Source organism: Seriola aureovittata, chromosome 21 (genome assembly GCF_021018895.1).
Source record: "Seriola aureovittata isolate HTS-2021-v1 ecotype China chromosome 21, ASM2101889v1, whole genome shotgun sequence".
NCBI lineage: Eukaryota > Metazoa > Chordata > Actinopteri > Carangiformes > Carangidae > Seriola > Seriola aureovittata.
The window spans coordinates 5,660,862-5,682,572 of NC_079384.1; the positions used below are offsets into that span (position 1 = coordinate 5,660,862).

Consider the following 21,711-nt stretch of genomic DNA (forward strand, 5'->3'; position numbering starts at 1 on the left):
GCCAATTACGTTGCTCTGTGGGCGGGACTTACTGGACGTTTCCTCATGTATCATCATCATCCCATGGACTGACTTGTTTGTTGTCGAGCAAGATGGAGTTCCTTTTGGGAAATCCTTACAGTACCCCAGTGGGGCACTGCATTGGTATGTAACTGGATATTAAGGAAACGACAGTGCATGCAGCTTGATATATTTGTCCCGGAAATGTCTGTTTTATGCAATAGTCATTTACGGTCTTCCTACCTTTAGCATGCTAACGTCCCTGAATAAGTTCTCTACAGCTGGAGAGCCACCGTTAGCCGCCTTGCTAACTAGTAGTTACGGTAACATCTGCTGTCATTGTGCTAGCGTTACCGTTATCAAACTAAAGGTCCTTTTTTCTGCCACTGTCATTTCTTGTCTCAGCGCTAAAAAACATTAACGAATTCAGTCACTTATGTCTTAAAGGTTGGCTAATAACTAAGTCAGCTAACAGTTAGCTAGCCGCCAGTCATCGTCATATACTTGGGCAGCTGTGCTTTACTGAAACGTCTTTAAATGTCATGTTCTCAGCTTTTTCAATACCTGTATGTGTGTTGCAGAGAGAGCCACTGACGGCTCCCTGCAAAGTGAAGACTGGACCCTCAACATGGAAATATGTGACATCATCAATGAAACAGAGGATGGGTGAGCACCCAGAGAAAATCAATGAATATCCACATATGTTATTGATTAACTCTCATATTTACTTGCTCAATTCAACTAAATCAAGTCTTCCGTGTTTCTGTGCTGTTTTACATAATGCATTGCTGCAGCATGATATGCCATTGGAGTCAGTCCTATCTTTTCTTTACCTGAAGAAGCCTAGCTGTGGTTGTGTTAGGTGGATGTCTGCAAGGCCTCTTTGCTTATCTCACTGCTCCATTAACCTTGTACTGTATGTTTAAGCGGTTGTGTGAAGTTCAGCTCTTGTTTGATTAATGGGTTGTAAACTGCCTTAGGTGGGTCTTGCCTAGCCTCGCTCAATGTATTGTAGCAGTCTATAAAAATAGGACTGACTATGCTTCTTTCTTGTCTCTGGGGAATGCAAGGGGTGTCATATTCCCACTACTGTGATGTTGATGCAAACTGTTTGAAGTAGTCAAAGAATTCAAACGTTAGTTATTTCTATCTTACAGCAGAACAGTCACAGTGTCAGTCCAGAGATTGTGAAAAGTCAAGAAATCATTGACATGTGGCACAGCCTGGTAGTCAGGGTGTCAGTGCCATTCAGAATGCCCCCAGAAACCTTTGCTTCTTGGTAATTCTTCTTGGCGTGTGTTATCGGTCCATTAAAAAGCTGTGGGCGTGCTGCACTATGCTATCATTGTGTTTAATGTGTGCTTTTACTTGTGTGTTTGTGTACTCGTGTGTGTGTGTGTGTGTGCAGGCCAAAAGATGCCATTAGAGCAGTGAAGAAGAGGCTGAATGGCAACAGGAACTATAGAGAAGTGATGTTGGCTTTAACGGTGAGTTAAAGTGGGAAAAAGGGGGGCAACTACACAGCATTACAAGTTAAGTTATTAAAAAAAAATTACTCACATACTTCAGTTGTTCTATTGTCACCATCAGACGAATAGGTTAAATAAAATACTGTGTTTTTTCTCTCACATAATGTATGTTATTTAACTATGTAGAGCAAATCACGTAATGCCACTTGATTGTATCACATAATTTGCATCCACAGAGAATTTGCAATATCATATACATACTGTGTCTGGTTTGAAAAACTGTTAATGTGTCTACAACAGTATGTACAGTTTGTAAGGCAGTAGCATCTTCTGAAAGCAGTTTCTTCTCTGCATCCATCAGGTCCTAGAGACGTGTGTGAAGAACTGCGGCCATCGTTTTCATGCTTTAGTCACTAGCAGGGATTTTGTTGATGGCGTCCTTGTTAAAATCATCTCTCCTAAAAACAACCCACCTACAATCGTTCAAGATAAAGTACTTGCCCTGATTCAGGTAAGATATCAGTAAAATTGTATGCACCTAGTCCAGGTTTGTCGGCTTCTGTGTTCACAGTGAGCACGTGCCATGAATCCTAGTATGTCATTTCCATGACAGACGTGACACGTGTGAGGAAAAAAATATTTCAGATTGAGTCAGTTAGCGAGCAGTGACATGAGTTTTTTAGTGCAGGTGTTTATTACAGTAGGTGTGGCTGTGCAGCAATCCAGGAGGCGGCCTATCATCCCCAGGCAGAGCCTCAGGTAAAGTACAGTGTCTCCAGGGCTTCAGCCAGGAGCAGCTCCTGTTACCTGTTGCAGCTCGGGTAACCCTGCAAGGCTCATGTGGGCTGCTCTTATTTCCACCAGGGGAACCATGTGACTAGAGCTACAGCATGGATCCAGGAGGGCAGCATACAATACCTGTGAGGGAGAAGAGAGACTCTAATTGTTCCTTGTTTGTCTTATCACTAGAAAAACAAGTTCATGACAAGAGAGTCACTTGGGAAAATTGTGTGGGAAACGTTTTTTGAGCAGCACTTCCTTCATACACACACAGCCTGATGCAGCTCCTCGAAGTTGATAAAAGTGAGCGTGTGTGCAGTTAATAGTCGAGACTAAGTTGATATATTCCAGCCAGACTGTGTAGCCTTGGTTAGAGCATTGGGTTTGCATATTTACTGTACTGGTTTTACTGTACATAGCCTTTATGATGTTTGCAGACTCACTGACACACACAACGGAGAGAAGGGAACTGTTGTGAAAATTTGAATTTAGATTAAACCGACTTGCAGTTTGAAGTGACTAAGTAGAACAAGAACTCCCTCAAAGACCTTGTGCACTTGTTTTTAAAAGTGTGTCATGTGTTTGAGCTCTTGTAATGGCCCGGTCTAGCTTTAGCCTGCCCACTGCTGAGAGAGAAAAGCCAAGAGCTTTGTGGTTTGTTGACTGAATGTATTCAAGACAGACAAACAGAAATGATCAGAGAACAGGCCTCGTTTATTATACTGACATCCCTTGCTTTGTTTGCTGTCAGCCCTCCCTTTACCCGTTGTTTTTTCTTTCATTCTCTCCTTTTTAACTCCCTTTTTCTTACTTTGCCTTCTCCAGGCGTGGGCTGATGCATTCAGGAGCAGTCCAGACCTCACAGGGGTGGTCCAAATCTATGAGGAGCTGAAGAGGAAAGGCATCGAGTTCCCCATGTCAGACCTGGAGACCCTGTCGCCTATACACACACCTCAGCGGGTACAAGGCATCGCATTAAGCAGCTCAGCTCATGTGTGCAAAAGATTCTACGCAAAAACTAATCAGAATAAGATTATCTTTCTAATTAATCTGTCCCAGTCTGTTATGTATATTATCTCATTGTTTGTTGCTTCTAGTCTGCAACTGCTCCAGAGGGCGACTCCACCCTACACAAGTACAGCACCGCTACTCAGCCCACACCACATGCTGTCCCCCCAGCCTACACTGACCCCCAGGTCCCCAACATTCATGCCTCTGGATCCATCAATCCTACACCTGAGCAGGTACAGTGTTGTTCCCATACACGACTGAAACTGAACAGTTACTTCAGATGTGTATCCAACCTGTAACAACCTGCAGTTCCCTTACAAAAGAAGATGTCTTAATCCAATCCTTTCTGTCTGACGTACTACCAGATCTGTTATGTTTCAGTAGGGAACTAAGCTGAAGGTTATTTAACACTTGTTTATTATATCATCAGGATATGGGTGTTTAGTCTACTTTGTATTTGTAGTGTAATCATTCTGATTGTCAGAGGCTGGACGTTTCAACCATTTATCTTTTACTTTTGGCTGTCTTTGCTAACTTATTTTCACACACACTCAGTTGCAACGTGTGGTTTTACATGTATTTAATGTGTATGTAATGTATTTTGCTGTTTATTTTCCTCTTAAACACAAAAATACAGATATATATTTTCAGTCAAATCAAAATGATTCAGTTTTAGTTGAGTTAAAATGAAGTTTAATTGAGTTTTCCAAGTAGCCCTGGTTTGGAATCACTGTTTAAACAACCCTGTTGTCTGCAAATCAGATTCTTTTTCTAACACCAGCTTGCGTGTAGTAGTAGTATTAACTGTAGATGAATTTATCTCTTTGTCATCCAGATTTGCCGGCTGCGCAGTGAGTTGGACATTGTTCGAGGAAACACTAAGGTGATGTCAGAGATGTTGACTGAGATGGTCCCAGGACAGGAGGACGCTTCAGACTATGAGTTACTACAGGCAAGGAGCCACTTATGTGTGTTTGTCTGTGTCAACATTCTGAAGTGTGTAAATGAACAAATATAAGAGACTGGTATTTTTTGTTTGAACAGACCTGTGCAAACCATTTAGAAAACCCCTAACCTGAGATCATCATGCTTAAATGTGTTTACATATGTTTGTACGTTCTTAGGAGCTGAACAGGACTTGCAGAGCCATGCAACAGAGAATAATGGAGCTCATCTCCTGTGTTTCCAATGAAGCTGTGACTGAGGAGCTACTGCATGTCAACGACGACCTCAACAACATTTTCCTACGCTACGAAAGGTTAGAAAGCTCTGACAAATCCACAGACAAATGCAGGCTCACACTAATTTTTAGGAGGGGAAAAAAGTACGCACACACACAAACTCATATATACCCAGACAGTATTGCAATGTTTGCACAGATTTGGTGAGGTAAACTGAAGGGCTCTTGTTAATTTCTTTCATGCCGTCCTGTCTTTGCCTCAGGTATGAGAGGTTTAGGTCTGGGAGGTCTGCAGCTCAGAGCGTCAACAATGGGGTGAGTCAGCAGTTACTTCAGCTGGTGAAACGCCCAGTGTTAGCATCACTAGTTCCTTCATGTCATGGTGTTTATTTTCTGCTCATCTTTTCTCATTCTTTGATGTCCACACTTTTCAGTGTCTGTAGTGTGTCCATGTTACATGCTTTTACAATGTCTTTCTAGTGTGGTTATCTGTCAGTTACCTATCAATGATTTACCAGATGTACATGCCTGATCAAACAGAAACCCAACAGACATATGCATTTACATTGATTGTATAATGCAAAGCAAAAGTTTTATTTATTTTTTTTTGTTAGTTTTCCATTTGGACATGAATTTGTCTTTATATAATTCAACCAGAGCAGGCCTGTTGCTTTTAAGTCCTGTCCAGCAGGGGGAAACATTGACTGTGACAACACAATGCAAAGGGAAGTCATTGCAATGTAGAAATGCACTTGTGTTATCCCATGCCAGAATGGAATACAATCACCAGTCCTCTAAGAAGGGTGCTTTAGACCTGATAGCATTATGGGAAGCTGAGTTTGGCATCACATCTAACAGGTGCCTCTCATTGTTTCCAGAATGGTTTCCATTTGTCAGTTTTATTGACGTCCATTCCAATCTCGCAAGGTTTCAAATGGACCTGTCAACAAAATAATACTGTATATGTCTAAATCGAGATGGAGAACAATGTTTATCGACAGCTATGATTTAGTTGATTCCATGAATGTCACATGCCTACAGCTGCTAACAGTAGAGCCCTTCTTTGCTTCATAGCTTTTGTCAGTTTCTTGTTGTGTCTATTAGACACAAGAAAATATCTTGTAAAGCATGAAGGTGCTCTTGGAACATTTTTGCTGCTCCACTGGGTTTCCTGTTAATCAGGCATGTTATATCTTCCATAGGTTCATACCATTACATTGTGTCCCTGCACAGGCATGTAAATGGTATTCACTGTCTCTTCCTTTCTGTTCTTTTCTGTTCTACTGTTTCTGTGGCTAGCTGAGACAGGCAAGTATGAAAATATTGTCCCTAAATGACCAGTGTCACCCCCACAGCGACTGTTGAAACATGGCTAAATAATATGGGCCCAGCCTCCACCACTATCTTTCACCCCATATGGCATGTTTTGACTATGCAGCCCCCAACAGCCAATGATACGATGAACCTGGAGGTAGACTGACAGTGGCACAGCTACAGCCACTGTCATGTTGTGTTTGCATTATCTCAGACAGTCAGAGTTTGAGATTTGCAAAATGATCTTGATAGAGCAGCTCCTCCAGAGCCCAAAGATTCAGTCACCCCTCCTCCTTCCCTGCTCTATTTCTACCTTCTTAAGGGGAATGTTTTGTTTTTATGGATAACCAGCAGTTAGGAAACATCTGTCATAACTGACTAAAAATCAAAAATGAATGGCAAACTTGTCCATTTCCTCTGAGCAAATACCATGGAAAACAAAATATATCTTTACTGTAAAACAGTATTTTTGGAGCCCCTTAAGAAACAGTTTTTCAGGAGGATGTTTAATTTCCTGCCACCCTCAGTCACAGACATTTTCATGCTCTCCTGAAGCTAACCAACAAGTTTTCCACCTTTTTACTTGTTCTTATTATGCACTGTGCCTTTGTATTTCATTTTAGACCAAAAATGTTGTTTTTCGTTTCTGTTTTTTGTTTCTTTTCTTTTCTTTTCTTTTCAAACACAGTCAAGGGACTACGTACTGTATAACCCTGCCTTTCCTTAGCCTCCCACAAAAGGATTTGTTTTACACCTTATGAGCCACAGACCGTAAATCCTTGTCTCTGCTCCTACATGAAACAAGAGCTATAAAGTGTGTCTCATCACTCCTCCTTCACCAGGTCCTGAGTGAGGCTACAGAGGACAACCTGATCGACCTCGGCCCAGGCTCCCCGGCGGTGGTCAGCAACATGCCGAACGCAGCCCCAACTAGCCTGCCCCCCACCATCACAGCCCCTGCGGGAAGGCCCTCCTCCCCTGCCACCTTGGCCTCTCGCCTGGCTGGTCTTGGTATGCATCTGCTACCTCAGACATTAGACGAGTGCTCACTTTGAGGCTACAGAAGTGGTGTTCTCCAACAGCTGGTAAAAGCTGGATGTGTTTCAGAACATTTGTAACCCACATGAGTGGTTTTGTGAAATTAGCCCACTGGCTAGTTAGTCATGTAATAATGAATGAATAATGAATGAAACACTGAACACAGCTGAACACAAAACAATTTAGAAGGTCGCTTTGTTGCCAAACTTATGTCACTTATGTTTACATCACTGGATTAAAGGAACAGCTCCACATTTCTGTTTGGATTTCTCGCCAATAGTTGATGAGATGGTTGATTCCACTTTCTGTCTGTGAGTTAACTTTACAGCTAGCTTAGCTTAGCATAAGACTGGAAGTGGGGGGAGCTCCATGAAACCACAACTTGTCATTACGTTTAGGTTTGTGTACGGACTAAATAAACAAGATACAACGTGATAGGTGTGTTTTTGAACTTTGGACAGAGCCTGGCTTGCTGCTTCCCCCTGCCTCCAGTCTTTCTGCACAGATATGATCTGCCTCTCAGCAAGAAAGCGAGTACGAATATTTCCCAAAACATTTGAACTATTTGTTTAACTCCTGCACCTGAACCACTGCAGATTGATGTAGACAAAATTTAGCCCCAAACTGCTTCTGCATTTGACCTCTGATAGCATCAGCATTGCTTCTTAGTGGATTTGTGACACTGTAGGAAGTTTTGTTAGAAAATTTGTACAATTCAATTGGCTTTGTAGTTTACTCTGTGGGATTCTGTTTTTACACTGTAGGGTTACTTGACAATCAAGTGTGTTATTCTTTTCTCTCCAGACATGGGTGCAGACAGTGTGAGCAGCACCCTGAGCTCTCTGTCCAGCTGTAAGCCTCCTCCTGCTGCTCAGGACGACTTTGACGTGTTCGCTCAGACCAGGACCGGAACTGTGCCTGAGCCACACAAGACGTAAGGACACATTAGAGATTTAATGTTGATTCTTGCTGAAATTAAATTTGCTTAAAAAAGTCGCGTAGACAATAAAAATTTCAGTTCCAGATTCATTTTCTGTTGATCAATGAGTCGACTAATTGTTTCAGCTCTAATCACATTATTAATTAGGTATCAACAGGCAAAAACAATTTCCCAACACTTATTATAAAAGCCCTTGTCTGTGTCCTGTCTCAGCGCTGCAGCAGAAGACAGCCAGGCTCCTCCCACTCTGGATGTCCTACAGCCAACTGCAGGAGCGGTGAGTGACACAGGCTTATCTGTCCAGTGTGGGCTGTGACTTTCACTCAGTGTTTTCTTGCCCACGTATGTGTGTGTGTGTGTGTGTGTGTGTGTGTGTGTGTGTGTGTGTGTGTGTGTGTGTGTGTGTGTGTGTGTGTGTGTGTGCGTGCTGTGCGACAGGCTGTATCTCATGTTTGAACTGGTGCTGCTGGATGCAACTAATCTAGTTCTCAAACTGAAGATTTTTTTTTTTTTTTTTTTTGCCAGTTTCTAGTATTTTTAACTTTGATTAAACATCTTAAGTAGAACTACTCCTTCTTATCTGTTGTTATTGTTGCATTACTAACAAGACTGACATAGATTTTGTCTTGTCAGTTGTTTGTTTGCTTCTCACAAAAATTTTTTAATCTCTATACTAAACGGTCAAGAAGGAAAGGAAACACTTCAGATCTTAAAAACTTGTAAACATGCTCTGTAGCTGCTCTATCACCCACTAGTGGGTTGTTTTCTATTATTCAAATCTAGTTTTCTTTGTAATGAAACGGATTCAGCTTGTGGTCACTGGATGAGAGTTCATTTCCTGCTGTGGTGTCAGACGTGATTTTGCTTCCCGTATTTCCTCGTCGCCAGCATTACCAGCTTTAACCTGCATGCTGAGGATGTGCCGGCGTTGTGTTTGTGTGAATGTGGATGTTCCCTCACAGGCTGCTCATGTGATGTGCCACACCATTCACAAATATTGATTTCCATTCCATTTCTTCATTATTTTTTTTTTTTTTCCCTCACGAAATACTCTCTTATGTTGCATTTGACACTGAAGTTCATTTAAGTCATATATTCTTTTGTGTTTGGGGTGGGATTTTTTTTTTTTTTGCTCTGTTTTCCGGCCACCTGTGGTGGTCTTGATGCTGCCCCGTAGGGTGTCGGTGGCCAGTCCTCTGTCATGGATGACATAGAGGAGTGGCTGTGTACTGATGTGGTGAGCCCATCATGATTTTTATTTCTGCCTGCACTTCTCCCTCTTTGCTTTTTCACTCTGTTGTAGCCCCTTTATCTCAGTTTTTTTGGAGCCAGAAAGTAACACATTTCTCTTATATCACATTTCCTCACTATTTGACCACATTTTAACATCTTAGTTTAATTTGAAGATACTAACAGTGTGTTGTGGGGGCGAACTGACCTTATTACGAAAAAATGTTGTGAAATGAGCATAAGGCCTTGAATGTAAATGAATGCAAATGTCCAGGATCAGGTGGTCAGGTCTGTGAATATGTGTCTCCGTCTGCTCTCAGCTTTGACAACCAAGGATAAAGTTCCTTCTCATGTGAGAGATTTTTAGTTGTAGCTTCACATTTATGAAAGTTTCCTAACTTATATCAAATTATTTATGTTGCCCAACCTGAACTGAATCTTAACCGAAAGCTCTGACTTTTTTAATGTGACGCAAGGGGAAGAGAGGATGCGTAGTTTTGTGTTGTGGTCCAGAATAAGTGATAAAGCATTACAAGACTTCATGCTCATTTTACACACATTTGTGAGACTGTGTTGCATTATTGAGCGGGAATATCCAGCTGTTTTGGTTGGGAGGCAACTGGTGCATTTGTTTTGGTGTTCTTAATATGTCATATGAATGGGCATCAATGGAAAGTGGTACTAACGGGTAAGTGGCTCCTTGTATAGTAATAAAAACTGACTGGTGAGTGTTAAATGATAAAACAATACTCTGCTGTGTGTGTGTGTGTGTGTGGTTTTGGTCTCGTGCACAGGAGCAGAGTTTGTCTTGATTTGTGGTGGTGGTTTTGCAGTGACATAAGTTTGACAAAATCAACTACCAGGTGTGACATTGTCTTTTTTTTTTCCCCCGACAGAAAGGAGATGAAGGTGAGGAGGGCGTGACCAGTGAAGGTAGGATGACGTAAATCTCCTTTTCTCAGTTTTCTGTTGTTTCCAGCTGCATTTCACAACATTTCACTTTTCATTTTTTTTTTGTACCAATTCTTCTAGAGTTCGACAAGTTCCTCGAGGAAAGAGCCAAAGCGGCAGAGATGGCCCCCAGCCTACCGTCGCCCCCTGGTGGCGACCCGGGTGCGGCGCAGGAAACCCCCAGCCGCAAGAAGCCGGGCAGGCCGGAGGACACTTTGTTTGCCATGTAGACCTTTCACCTTTGACCCTCGACCCCTCAGCCTGAGACCCGACCAGCCGAGAAGCATCACCCGAAGACGGACTGACCTGACACTAAAACACATCCACCTCCGTTCTCACCACAACACAGTTCAGTTACACTACAGAGATTTGTACATGCCATCCTTGTAAAAAAAAAAAAAAAAAAAGAAAAAAGAAAGAAAAAAGGGAATTGTTCCTCCTCTCCGTTAATTTCCCAGTACAAAAAGAAAACCAAATAAATAACCTATTTTGATACGCCACCAGACGATGGATCTCACCCACCTGAGGACCAGTGTCAGAGGCAATGAGGCAGCAGCTTATTCCTCCTTCTTGTTCTTCTCATGTGAAGAATCTCCCTCCGCCTGCTGTGGACTGCAGAGCTTCATGTTGCAGCTAATCCTGATGATAAGATGTATATAGATATATATCTATATATATATATATATACGAAAAGAGTCCTTGTCATAAATAGGAAATACATTTCCTATCCAAGCCCTCCAAGCGTGCATTACCACCAAACTTGATTATTTAAGTTTTTACTATTAAAGAACCCCCATCAGAAACATTATGGTTGTTATTGCAGAATTCAAAGGCAGAAACGCTGAGCGTACCTACACGGATATCGTTTTGGTGTTTGTCTCAGTCCCTTTTCAAGTCAGCCTGAGTTGAATTGTAAATCTGTAAATGACAAATGTCAAGTTTATGCGTTGTGTGTATATTTAAGCTACAGTATGTATGAAAGAGATGTGGATTTAATGTAGATTTTTGAAAATGGTTTAATGTTTGCAGCTGCTCTGACAATAGGGATGTACCTCACTGGGGTCAAGTTTTCCACAAGAAAAGGGAATAGTAAACATCTGATCATTTGCAAGCTCTAAATCAGAACGATAACAGAAGGGAATTTAGTTTTTGTGATCGGCATAATTGCGCAGCATACCGACAAATGTGTTCTTTTACCTTCTTTTGAATCTGTCGTCTCATGTTGTAGATTTGTCTTTAAATTTAACTGCAGTTGTTTGATGATATGTTGGTCACAACTGATTTACTGAGATTATTTTGCTGAGATTTTATTAGCATAAAGCTGCTGTAGCTGGTTTTTACTTCCATCTGCTGAACGATACGGTCTAATTATTCTTGTTTATGTAATCGTGTGTGCTGAAAGTGTGTCGTTGAACGCTTTGACAGGGAGTGGGAATGTTATTTTAAACAGAATCCCAGTCAGAGGTACTGGTAGCTGCGGGAGACACATGCTGTCATTGGTGGGTTTTACTCATTGATTGTAGGTTTTAACTCCTGTTTGAATAGATGATGCTGTATCTGTATCTAAAACTGAGTTTAGAGGACCAAATTTGTGCTGTCTTCTGGATGTGGAAGGAAAATTCCGGATAACTGGGTTGTTCAAACATAGTCCAGTCCCGTCTTTAACCTGGGACCCAGTTTCATATCCAGGGAAATGTAACGAGAGTTCAGTATCACACTACAAACGCTGTTTGCACATTATTATTCTCCTTTTATTTCTTGACGCTGACATCTTAAAATGGCCTGACCTTTCAACATGACATTTGTTTTCAGAAATGAGCTTGCCGCAGACACACCTCTACAAATGAGACATTTCACTGTTCTGACAATAATAAATGCAACATGTAACACAGTCACAACAAGCTTCAAACAAGCGTGCACTTTGACAGCCGCGTTACCTTTCAACTCGTACTGTAAATCAGCTAACACTAATAATGTAATGAGAAACAGGTGTAGAAATAATTTATTCAGCACAATTTTTTTTTCTTCAAATCAGTATTTTAAATCATTTTATTGTAGAAAAGGGAAATGAACTGAAATGTTTAGGGAGAGTATGAGAACTTGTCATAATGATGTGTGTTTTAGTGTTTTTTGGCTTTTGTTTATAGAGTTCAGATTTTCCTTTTTATACACTGCTGCTGGCTAATGTATCTTTGTCATGTTTATTGGTTTCTTGGGTGTTATTGTCGGTCGACTGTGTCCATACAGTGAACATATGGATGTGGTTTATAAGGACAGGTCATCACTGATTTGCAGCTGTAAGAGAATCACACCAGTTGTCCCATTTATCTCATGAAGGAAACATATTTTTAATCCATTCACTCACTCGTACTTTTATGGACTAACTAGCAGATGACTTAACAGACACACTTACTTCGGACACTTTCAATAAAGCATCATCATTGCACTTTTTTGAAAGGGAAACTCCCTTTCTACTTCTGTTTTCTTGATTTAGTATAAAATGTGTGTACGCGCGCGCGTGATTGTGTGTGTGATTGTGTGTGTGATTGTGTGTGTGATTGTTTGTGTGTGTGTGTGTGTGTGTGTGTGTGTGTGTGTGTGAGTCAGCTGTTCTGCAACGCAGAAATGTTTTATCTCAGTTGAACAAAAGACGCCTCCAAATGTGTGTTTCAAGAATAGATGTCCTGTTCGATACTGCCCTGGTTTGTTTCAGTGTGAGCTCGGTCAGTGGCGTATAACTGAATCTCAGCGTGCTGATAACCAGAGAGTCATCTCAGACCTGTTCTGCAGAGGAACAATATGTTTCTCTGTTTGTCACTGGATGATATGAAAAGAGATGCTGATAAGGGAGGCTGTGCTGTGTGACTGCTACTTTCCTGAGTTGCCTCATCTCTCATTTCTCTTTGTGTTGTTTGACTTATGCATGAACTCTAATAAAACATTAGCAGTGTGTGATCCAGACTTGTTTTTTCTGTCTTTATTGTTTTATTCTGATAAGAATCAAATGTTTCGTACGATATGAAGTCGTGATTTGGTTCACCACTCCAGTCCTCTCCTTGGCATACCATCCTTTGCCTGGATCCCTCTTCAGATGGTAATAACCGAGGCTGACCTGTAGTAACCCTTTTCATTTACCTTACCCCCACCACTCCAGCACCCCGCCTCTCTCTGGAAGGCCGTGGGCCCCACACCAGGGGCTTCCCCATTGGCCGTCTGGAATCGCCTCATCCCACAACATGGCCCCTCACATTCTGCCTCAGTCACTGGAGCGTTTTCCCGGTCAAAAAGAAAGAGGGGTGTGTCTGCCAGACAGCAGACTGGAATACACCAGTGCACAGGATCCAGTTTGACTCAACATGTGCCGTTTGAAATGAGTAAATTATGTCTTTAAAATCGTACTGCACAAAAGAGCTGGGGGATTTCTCTTTGAGAGGTAAATGGATGCTTTTATGTTTTCAGTTTGATCACTGAAGAAAAATTACGTTAAAAAATTTGATTTAAACAAATTGAGACTAACTAGATATGTGATCTTTGTAATAACATCTTTGTTAAATTGCTAGAAGGAAAATATTCAAATGTGATTGTAAATCAGAAAAGAAGAAAAATTTTTTTTGCCAGAGGCAGAGACACCATGTGCTACTTGTTGGCATGAGACTGAGGAAGCATGAGCAAGAGTTACTGTTCATATGGCAACATGCCACCACAACTACTGCCATATGTGAAGATAGCGACTGCCGATGATACAGTCACACAAGACTAAAAATAAATTATGACCAAGCTGTGACTGTTGTCCCCTGCAAATTCTAATTAGACTCACTAATTATTATATTCTGATGAGTATCACTTTAACCGTAACATCGGAACATCTGGTGCAGAGGCCTGAGTGTATGACGCTGTTGGATCGCTCAAAGATTGATTCAACTTCACAGAAGGGGAAGAAACATGGAGGATTCACATTTTCCCAGCCTCTTTCCCACAGATGGACACACACCGGCCTGGTGTGTGTGTGTGTGTGTGTGTGTGTGTGTGTGTGTGACCCCCCCCTTCCCCCCAGTCCACAAGCAGTTAGTTAGCACACCCTGGTGGTCGGACTACGGAGCCTGATGACACACACAGAGGTCAACGTGAGTGATAAGGAAACCATCATCCCAACAACTTGAACCATCAGTCGAACAGAATCTCCCCGACAGAGCAGCAGTGAAACCACTGTCGACACCAGCCGTGGAACACGTGTATCCGGTGTGAGTGGAGATGCTGGCCGGAGCTGTGGTGCATTGTAGTTGCATTGCATGTTCTGCTAACACAGTGCAATGGATCTGCTTTGCAACACAGAACACGGCCGTGACACAACTCAACCACGAGCACGAACAAGAGTGTCGGTCAGCTGCTGTGTTGCTGTGTGATGTTCACCAGTTTACAGTTGACATGATGCAGGATCGGAAACATCTGGGTGAAGTTTGAACGGTGCTTATACAGGCCTGTACCACGGTGCGCGATGTTCCAGGTGTTATTTGCATAACAATTGCAATTACTAATGTAATTCAATAGAAAACTTACAATCTTTGTGTTTTAATTACTTTTATTTTGCTATATTTGAGGCGTGTCGGTGCAGACATGTGGCATAATAAATAGAGATGTAGAACATTTGACACTGTTGTATGTGTAAAGTCTGTTGTTGTCCAAAAACTATTAAAAACACATCAATGTTTGCAACATCAACACACTGGGTCACATGTTCCTTCATTAGCATAAACATGGGCGCTGTAGTTTATTTTCAGTCTATACCACATACACTGGCCTGCTGCTGTAAATATTCACCAGTGGACCAAATGTGTATTCATCCGCAACTGAAAGTAGTCCACATCAAACGCATTATGTACTTTCTGCCTGATTAAGTGAAAAAAAACTACAGTGCCCATCTTCAATATTTAAACATTTCCATCGTCAGTTTTGTTGGGACTGTATCAGAAAGGTGTTGATCGAACCCTGTGTTAATCTTTGTACACATTGTATGACATTGTACGCTCTATCTGTTATTTGTGTAACTGTGTATTCGTGCCTCCAGTAGAGTTCTGTGTAGGTTTCAGGTGCAGATGAAAAGGGTCAAATCACGCCTCTCAGTGTAAGAAAGGCTTGACGCCTTTTCTGAAACTTTACCAAAGGTGGCATGTTTATCAAATGAGATGTGACAAATTTAAACAGATGTCTGGCAGATTTCTGAGTTATGTATTTCAAGCCCTTTTCCTTTATTAAATTGCCTCTTTTCCATTTTCTCTCTGGAAACCTCTCCAGTCGCCTCCAGTCCACCACTTCTGTTGTATTCCTAGCAGGGACAACCTCCCGACAGTCTAAATGTAAACACATCTTCCAACTAACATTGATTGACATGCTGTGTTGATTTTCTCATTACTGACACACATGCACACTTGAAGCCATTTAAAAAATAATAGCATAATCCAGTGTTAAAGTGCGCACAGGCTGTACCTGCAAGCAGCTCTGCACATGCCACAAAATGGCAAAAGGGCAAAGATGAATGTACGTCAGAATCCTCAGGCTATTTCGCTGATCTTCATTAGCTGGTAGCTCACAGTGATAGCAATGTGTGGCCCCCCCCTTAGATTATTCACCTCTTGCAGCCTCAGCTCAAGGAAACGTACAGAAAAAATCACACTCATACACTAAACATATATGTTTATGTCATTGGAACAAAACAGTACACTCATATTTATCTTCAGACACCACAGCCTCAGTGAAACTTCATCGCTAAACAAGCACTGAAGATTAAATGACCTATTTGTGTTTATGATTTACTTTATATTAACGTTGCAGATCAATGGTTTCCCAATTTCTTCTACCTGCACTTCCGCTGTTTCTTGCCCTGAGCTGCTCATTTTACCTGCCAGCATATAATGAAGTCTCAAGCTAAACAAAATGTCCACACTCCTAATAATGAGAAATATTATTGTGTGTGTAATTATAAACAACTGGCTGAGGATGGCAGAGGGATAACTTGGAATAAACCTGATGAATTTATATTGGTTTAATAGAGGCCATTCACTGGGACACTGTGCCAGTAGCTACAGTTTCATATATTCATATTATAACATAATATGTGCATTGACTTTTCGGGCCTGACTGGTGCCTTGCTTTCTCTTTAGCTGCCTCAAAAGACCCCCGTAGCCTCAGAGCACTTTATGCTAAGTTAATTTACCCAAATATATCCGCGGCGTCGCGGCAGCAGCAGCAGCAGCAGCAGCCCCCGCTATTCAACATCAACAACTTTGTTAATGGAAACTTGCTGATCCATAAACGTTTGCGCCGCCACAAACGTTTGCTGGGGGGCAGTTCACATATGAATGTTAAAAACCCACAGATCGATGAGGGGCATTTGCAAAGGAGGCATAAGGTGTGTTTAATTATAATTGCGTCAGGGGTTTCGTGTGTGTGTGAGTGTGTGTGTGTGTGTGTTTGTTGGGGGGAGGTGTTGCTGTTAAGGCTTAGGCAGGGGCCCCTGTATTTAAATAGGGTCACATCTCGGCCTCACCTTGCAAGTGTTATGCTATATTAAATGCCACTCATGTTAAGTGTGTTGAAACTCCTCTGATGTAGTCAAGACATAATATAAAGGTTAAATTGAAAAATGTCCCTTCAACGGCACAGGAACACGCCATGATTGATCTCCCTCGTACAGGCAAGAAATGTTAGCCAGACCTCTGTTTCGTCAGGCTCCTTTTTAGGTGCGTGAATACAATATGTTATAATCAGGGGTGACTGGATTAGAATTTAAGTGTCAGTCAATCAGGATTTCAAAAGGTCAATGAAAAAAATGTGCAATATATGGGCCGTAAGTGGGTGTGAAATAATTGAATTCAGTCAGAAAAGGTCTTTTCACAGAGAACACTTTGACTCTCTCTGATCTATACGTCGTGTGTTTATGTAGAAGGTCATAAACCAGAGTGTTGGACAAAGTGAAATTTTGATGATTAGTATGAATGAAATACTGTATGAAGATAGTATGAACAGTATGTACCAACATGTACCGGTACCCTGGGAAGCTAAATGGAGTTCATTTTGTTATTTACGCTTCCTGTGACACGTCGAAATGTCTTTCATGAAAAACGCCTGGACATGTAATAGTGAAGTAAAGACCTCATGATTAGATTTTAACTCCCGTTGAGGCTTGAGAAAATTATTGTTTAAAAGGTTTCAGTAGAGAAACAAGTAGTGGACAAGTGGATCATAAAGCTGGAGTCCTTGTGAGAGACAGTTGTCCTGACACTAAATAAAATAAAATAACATGACCACAGTGGCCCTTAATGAGAGCTAAATGACATGAGTCATATTTAACGGTCTGTGCTGTGGTGACAGGTGACAAAAGGAAAACCCTGAAATTTTCAATAAATTCTTCTTTTATGAAGAAAAAACATGTGAACCTTCTGATCTGAAGATAATTCAATGAATCCAATAAATGGAGTTTGTTGTACTTTTTAAAACATTTTTAAACACATCATACTCCTGTGTATATACATATATAGAATACTGTAAACCTAGTCTATGTCAGCACTAGACACTGCACAAACAGTATAATGACAATATGAACACATCACTGTATTGTTCACATTTTATCTTCGACAGCACGTTGCTTTCTTTAAGTGACTTTTTCCATCTGGAATCCATCACACAATACTGTACCTCTTTATTTTGTTCCTGGTTTACATTTTCAAGTCAGTAAAATTCCTCTTGTGGAATTTCTCTTGTCTTTGGATGTCCTCATATTTCCCAGTTTTGGACACAAATGCTAGTGAAGGAATAAGTTTTCCCTTGCTCTTTTTTGCTCACAGAGTCCAGAAGTGCAGGTTGAGGTGTTGCGGCTCCAGCACATGTATAGGTGGCCCTGCAGGCCCTATGTGCACGGGGCCGTGGGAGGATCTGAACCCAGACAGAGGCGGATCCGGAGTGGAAAGGATGTAGTCAATGCTAAACTTGATCTCTGACTCTGGTTTCCCTTGCTGGGTGGGGTTTGGGATGAGATGGTTTTGCTGTGGACCCGGCCTCGGCCTTTCAGGGTTCAAAGGGCAGAGGGTGGAGTCGGGTTCGGGGTGCCGAGCTGCAGGTACGTCCTGATTGCTGTGGCTCTCCAAAGGGTGGAAAGGGGTTTCTCCTGAATCACGGAGGCCAATTTTCATGTTCCTCCTGCGCCGGCGACGCCGAAAGTTTCCATTTTCAAACAGGTCCAGCATGGATTCACAGCCGGTGGCAAAAGTCCAGTAGTTTCCCTTTCCCTTCTCATTGCCCTCTGTCCGAGGAACCTGGGGGAAATATTTAGACAACTAATTAATTAATGATTATTACACAACCAATAATATTAAAAGAAATAAATATTATTTGGGAAAGGATAAAAATAACTAGCCTATATTACTATTTCTATTATTTCACTTCTGATAAAAAGATAAAAAGGGACAAAATTAGGAGGAAAAATAAATCAAATTAAAAAACAATAATATCTGTGACTAAAATTATGTAAAATGAATGGTCAAATTAATTTGATTAGGCACATAAACACTTGAATTTCATGCTGCATGTGTGTCTGTACCTTGATGAAGCAGCTGTTGAGAGACAGGTTGTGTCTGATGGAGTTCTGCCAGGCTCTCTGGTTTGAGCGGTAGTACGGAAACCTCTTCATGATGAACTCATAGATGCCCGACAGAGTGACCCGCTGCTCAGGGCTCTGCTGGATGGCCATGGCTATCAGAGCGATGTAGCTGACACACAGACACACATGTGACAAGATGAAAAAAAGACATAATCTGCCACATGGTAGCGGCTCTCAACCCTCGGCTTGTGTTGACCTTCACTTTGCTTCACCTCATTATTTGGGGTCCCACAGACTCAGACGATTTATGTGTAAAAATAGTAATAACTGCTAATTCATATAAATATTTTTTTTTATCTTGGATTATAGAAAAATAACAAAGCAGTGACCCTTCCCTTTGCTACACAATCTGAAATGTATATATATATATATATATATATATATAGTTATATATGAAGTCATATAATCCAAAGTAAGTTATTTAAGTTATAATGAAAGAAATGTACAATTTAGTTTGGTATCCTACACAGTATTTAACCATGTTTTTGAGACAGCAAATAGAAGTAATTTGTCATTTTCTGTAGCAGATCTCTGAAATGTCATCAGTCCAAAATTGTGTTAATAAGAAATTCTCATAACATTAGGAAAAGTCATGACATATTACACATTATTTAAGTTTAAAAAGATGTGTCTAGTCTAGTCACACTAAACTAGGCTGCTTTATAGAAATCATTAGTCGTAGTAAGAATCTATGAAATAGTAATGAAATAATATTTTTCAATGGTAAAATAACCAGAAATTAACTTTGCTGCACTTCTGAAGGGAAATGATTACCAAAATAAGAGTCAACACTATGATTATTAAAAAGTTTTGAGAGATAATATACAGAATTTACATTATGCTGACAATGTAGTGACACATATAAAACAGAACTATGTTCCCTCATAAAATCTGTTTCGTCTTGTTTGGCCCAAGCTGAAACAATGTAAAATTTGTATGAAAAAACTGTTCATTTTACACTTTTAAAAGGAAAAAATAAAGCCAGGTATTGGCTGGCCACAGTAGTTGATAGTTATCAAGAAATTTAAAAAAAAAAGAAAGAAAGTATGAATTCAAAATCTCCCATACCTGTACGCGGGTCTACACATTTTCTTCTCTTCGTCAGTGCTAGAGGAAGGGTATCCGTCTCCATCGTAGTTAAAACAGTTGAAGGGGTAGTTAGAGTTATCGAACATATCTACACTTTGAGGAGTCAGATGTATGGTCCAAACTCTCTGGCTCCTCTGACTGTCCTGGCCAAAGCCCAGCAGCAACACCCTGTCCTGCTGCTCTGCTTCGCCACCATGCTCTGCTCAGCCAGCTGACACTCACTCTGAGCTCTGCTGATGACGGCTGCCCCTCCAGCCCCCCTCTCCCCTCCTCGTCCCAGCTGCTCTCCAGAAGCGGCTGCAGGTCTGAACACTCAGGACCACCTAGCTGAGCTCACTGAACTCCGGTCCTGTTCTTGTGCACCGCTTGTGTTTTTGTCATCCACATGAATTTCATATTTCATGCTTTTTAGCACCAAAATCTCAGGGCCAGCTTTGAATTGAAAAACTGAAACCAGTCTATGCTATCTCATCTTTGAAAAGAGATAATTTTGTCCATATTTCAAGTGGTAGAGAAAGAACTCAAAACCTTCACATAAACTTAAACTTACATCAGGAATATCCTCTCCATTGAGGCCAAGTCTTGCACAGAATATGTAAAACGTTACCAAAAAGGGAAGTAATGAATGAATGACCAATCCATTTTAACATTGTCGGTGCTCATCAGTTCTGTGTAGTTTCTGGCAATGCATCATTTTAGATGATGCTGCAATTAAAACTTAATTGTGTAAAGCTACAGCCACGTGCTCAGCTGCCGGACATACTCAGTGAATTAAAAGCACATTTTTGCTGTCAAATGTGGAGTTAAAATGTGAAGTCTAGCAAACAGGAAATACTCAAGGGCAGAGCCGGTGGGCTTCAGTGCATCGAAATTGCTGTAGGCTACATGAAATGGCTGTTAAGCTGAGTGGGATACTTTGTTGCGCAACAACCCTGGGCTGTGGAGTCTGTTGGCCGAAGAACGATAAATGTAAGCTATTTTTGGTCAGTAATATACCAGTCCATTTTTTCACTTTTTTGCCATACTATCCTATATTGTTTTTCTCACTTTTTAGGCCTTATTATGCTATGACATGTGTATACCTTACAATATTATGAGTTTTTTTGATGTTTCTATGCCTTAATACACTATGCCATTTTTTCACTTTTTTGCCATACTATACTATATTGTTTTTCTCACTTTTTAGGCCTTAATATACTATGACGTCTTTATACCTCACTATATTATGACGTCTTTTGATGTTTTTATGTATTAATATACCAAGCATTTTTTCACTTTTTTTGCCATACTATACTATGATGTTTTTTCACTTTTTTTGCCATACTATGCTATATTGTCTTTCTCGCTTTTTCGGCGTTAATATGCTATGAGGTTTTTATACTTCACTATATTATGTCGTCATTTTATGTTTTTATGCCTTAATACACTATGCAATTTTTTCACTTTTTTTGCCATACTATCCTATATTGTTTTTCTCACTTTTTAGGCCTTATTATGCTATGACATGTGTAAACCTTACTATATTATGACGTCTTTTGATGTTTTTATGCCTTAATATACCAGGCCATTTTTTCACTTTTTTGCCATACTATACTATGTCGTTTTTTCACTTTTTTGCCGTACTTTCCTATATCGTTTTTCTCAGTTTTTAGGCGTTAGTATACTATGAAGTTTTTATACCTCACTATATTATGATGTTTTTTTTATGTTTTTATGCCTTAATATACTAAGCCATTTTTTTCACTTTTTTGCCATGCTATACTTTATTGTTTTTCTCACTTTTTAGGCCTTATTATGCTATGACATGTGTATACCTTACAATATTATGACATTTTTTGATGTTTTTGTACCTTAATATACTATGTCGTTTTTTCACTTTTTTGCCATACTATCCTATGTTGTTTTTCTCACTTTTTAGGCCTTATTATGCTATGACATCTGTATACCTTACTATATAATGACGTCTTTTGATGTTTTTATAGCTTAATATACTTTGCCATTTTTTCACTTTTTTGCCATACTATACTATGTCGTTTTTTCATTTTTTGCCTTACTT

The 21,711-nt window shown here is 40.6% G+C and overlaps 2 protein-coding genes across 4 annotated transcripts; one reads left to right on the forward strand and one right to left on the reverse strand.

Moving 5' to 3' along the window:
• Positions 1-22: 22 nt before the first annotated feature.
• On the forward strand, positions 23-12,874 carry tom1l2 (target of myb1 like 2 membrane trafficking protein). 3 transcript variants are annotated; one of them, XM_056365399.1, is made up of 15 exons: positions 23-144; positions 582-666; positions 1,409-1,487; positions 1,831-1,980; positions 3,075-3,242; positions 3,347-3,493; positions 4,096-4,212; positions 4,385-4,518; positions 4,704-4,755; positions 6,597-6,765; positions 7,597-7,726; positions 7,946-8,009; positions 8,910-8,969; positions 9,859-9,895; positions 9,995-12,874. In XM_056365399.1, the coding sequence occupies exons 1-15, from the start codon at positions 93-95 to the stop codon at positions 10,141-10,143; spliced, it is 1,593 nt and encodes a 530-aa protein (XP_056221374.1). In that variant the 5' UTR covers positions 23-92; the 3' UTR covers positions 10,144-12,874. The 3 variants fall into 3 exon arrangements, with proteins under 3 accessions (XP_056221374.1, XP_056221377.1, XP_056221375.1); XM_056365400.1 differs by having other exon boundaries at positions 24-144; positions 3,075-3,209; XM_056365402.1 differs by lacking the exon at positions 8,910-8,969.
• A 4,407-nt stretch (positions 12,875-17,281) lies between these two features.
• foxl3 (forkhead box L3) lies at positions 17,282-19,870 on the reverse strand. The gene is made up of 3 exons (XM_056366427.1): positions 19,635-19,870; positions 18,507-18,675; positions 17,282-18,222 (listed from the first exon to the last, which is right to left on the reverse strand). Exons 1-3 carry the CDS (start codon positions 19,739-19,741, stop codon positions 17,749-17,751), a joined length of 750 nt encoding a protein of 249 aa, XP_056222402.1. The 5' UTR covers positions 19,742-19,870; the 3' UTR covers positions 17,282-17,748.
• Positions 19,871-21,711: the final 1,841 nt, after the last annotated feature.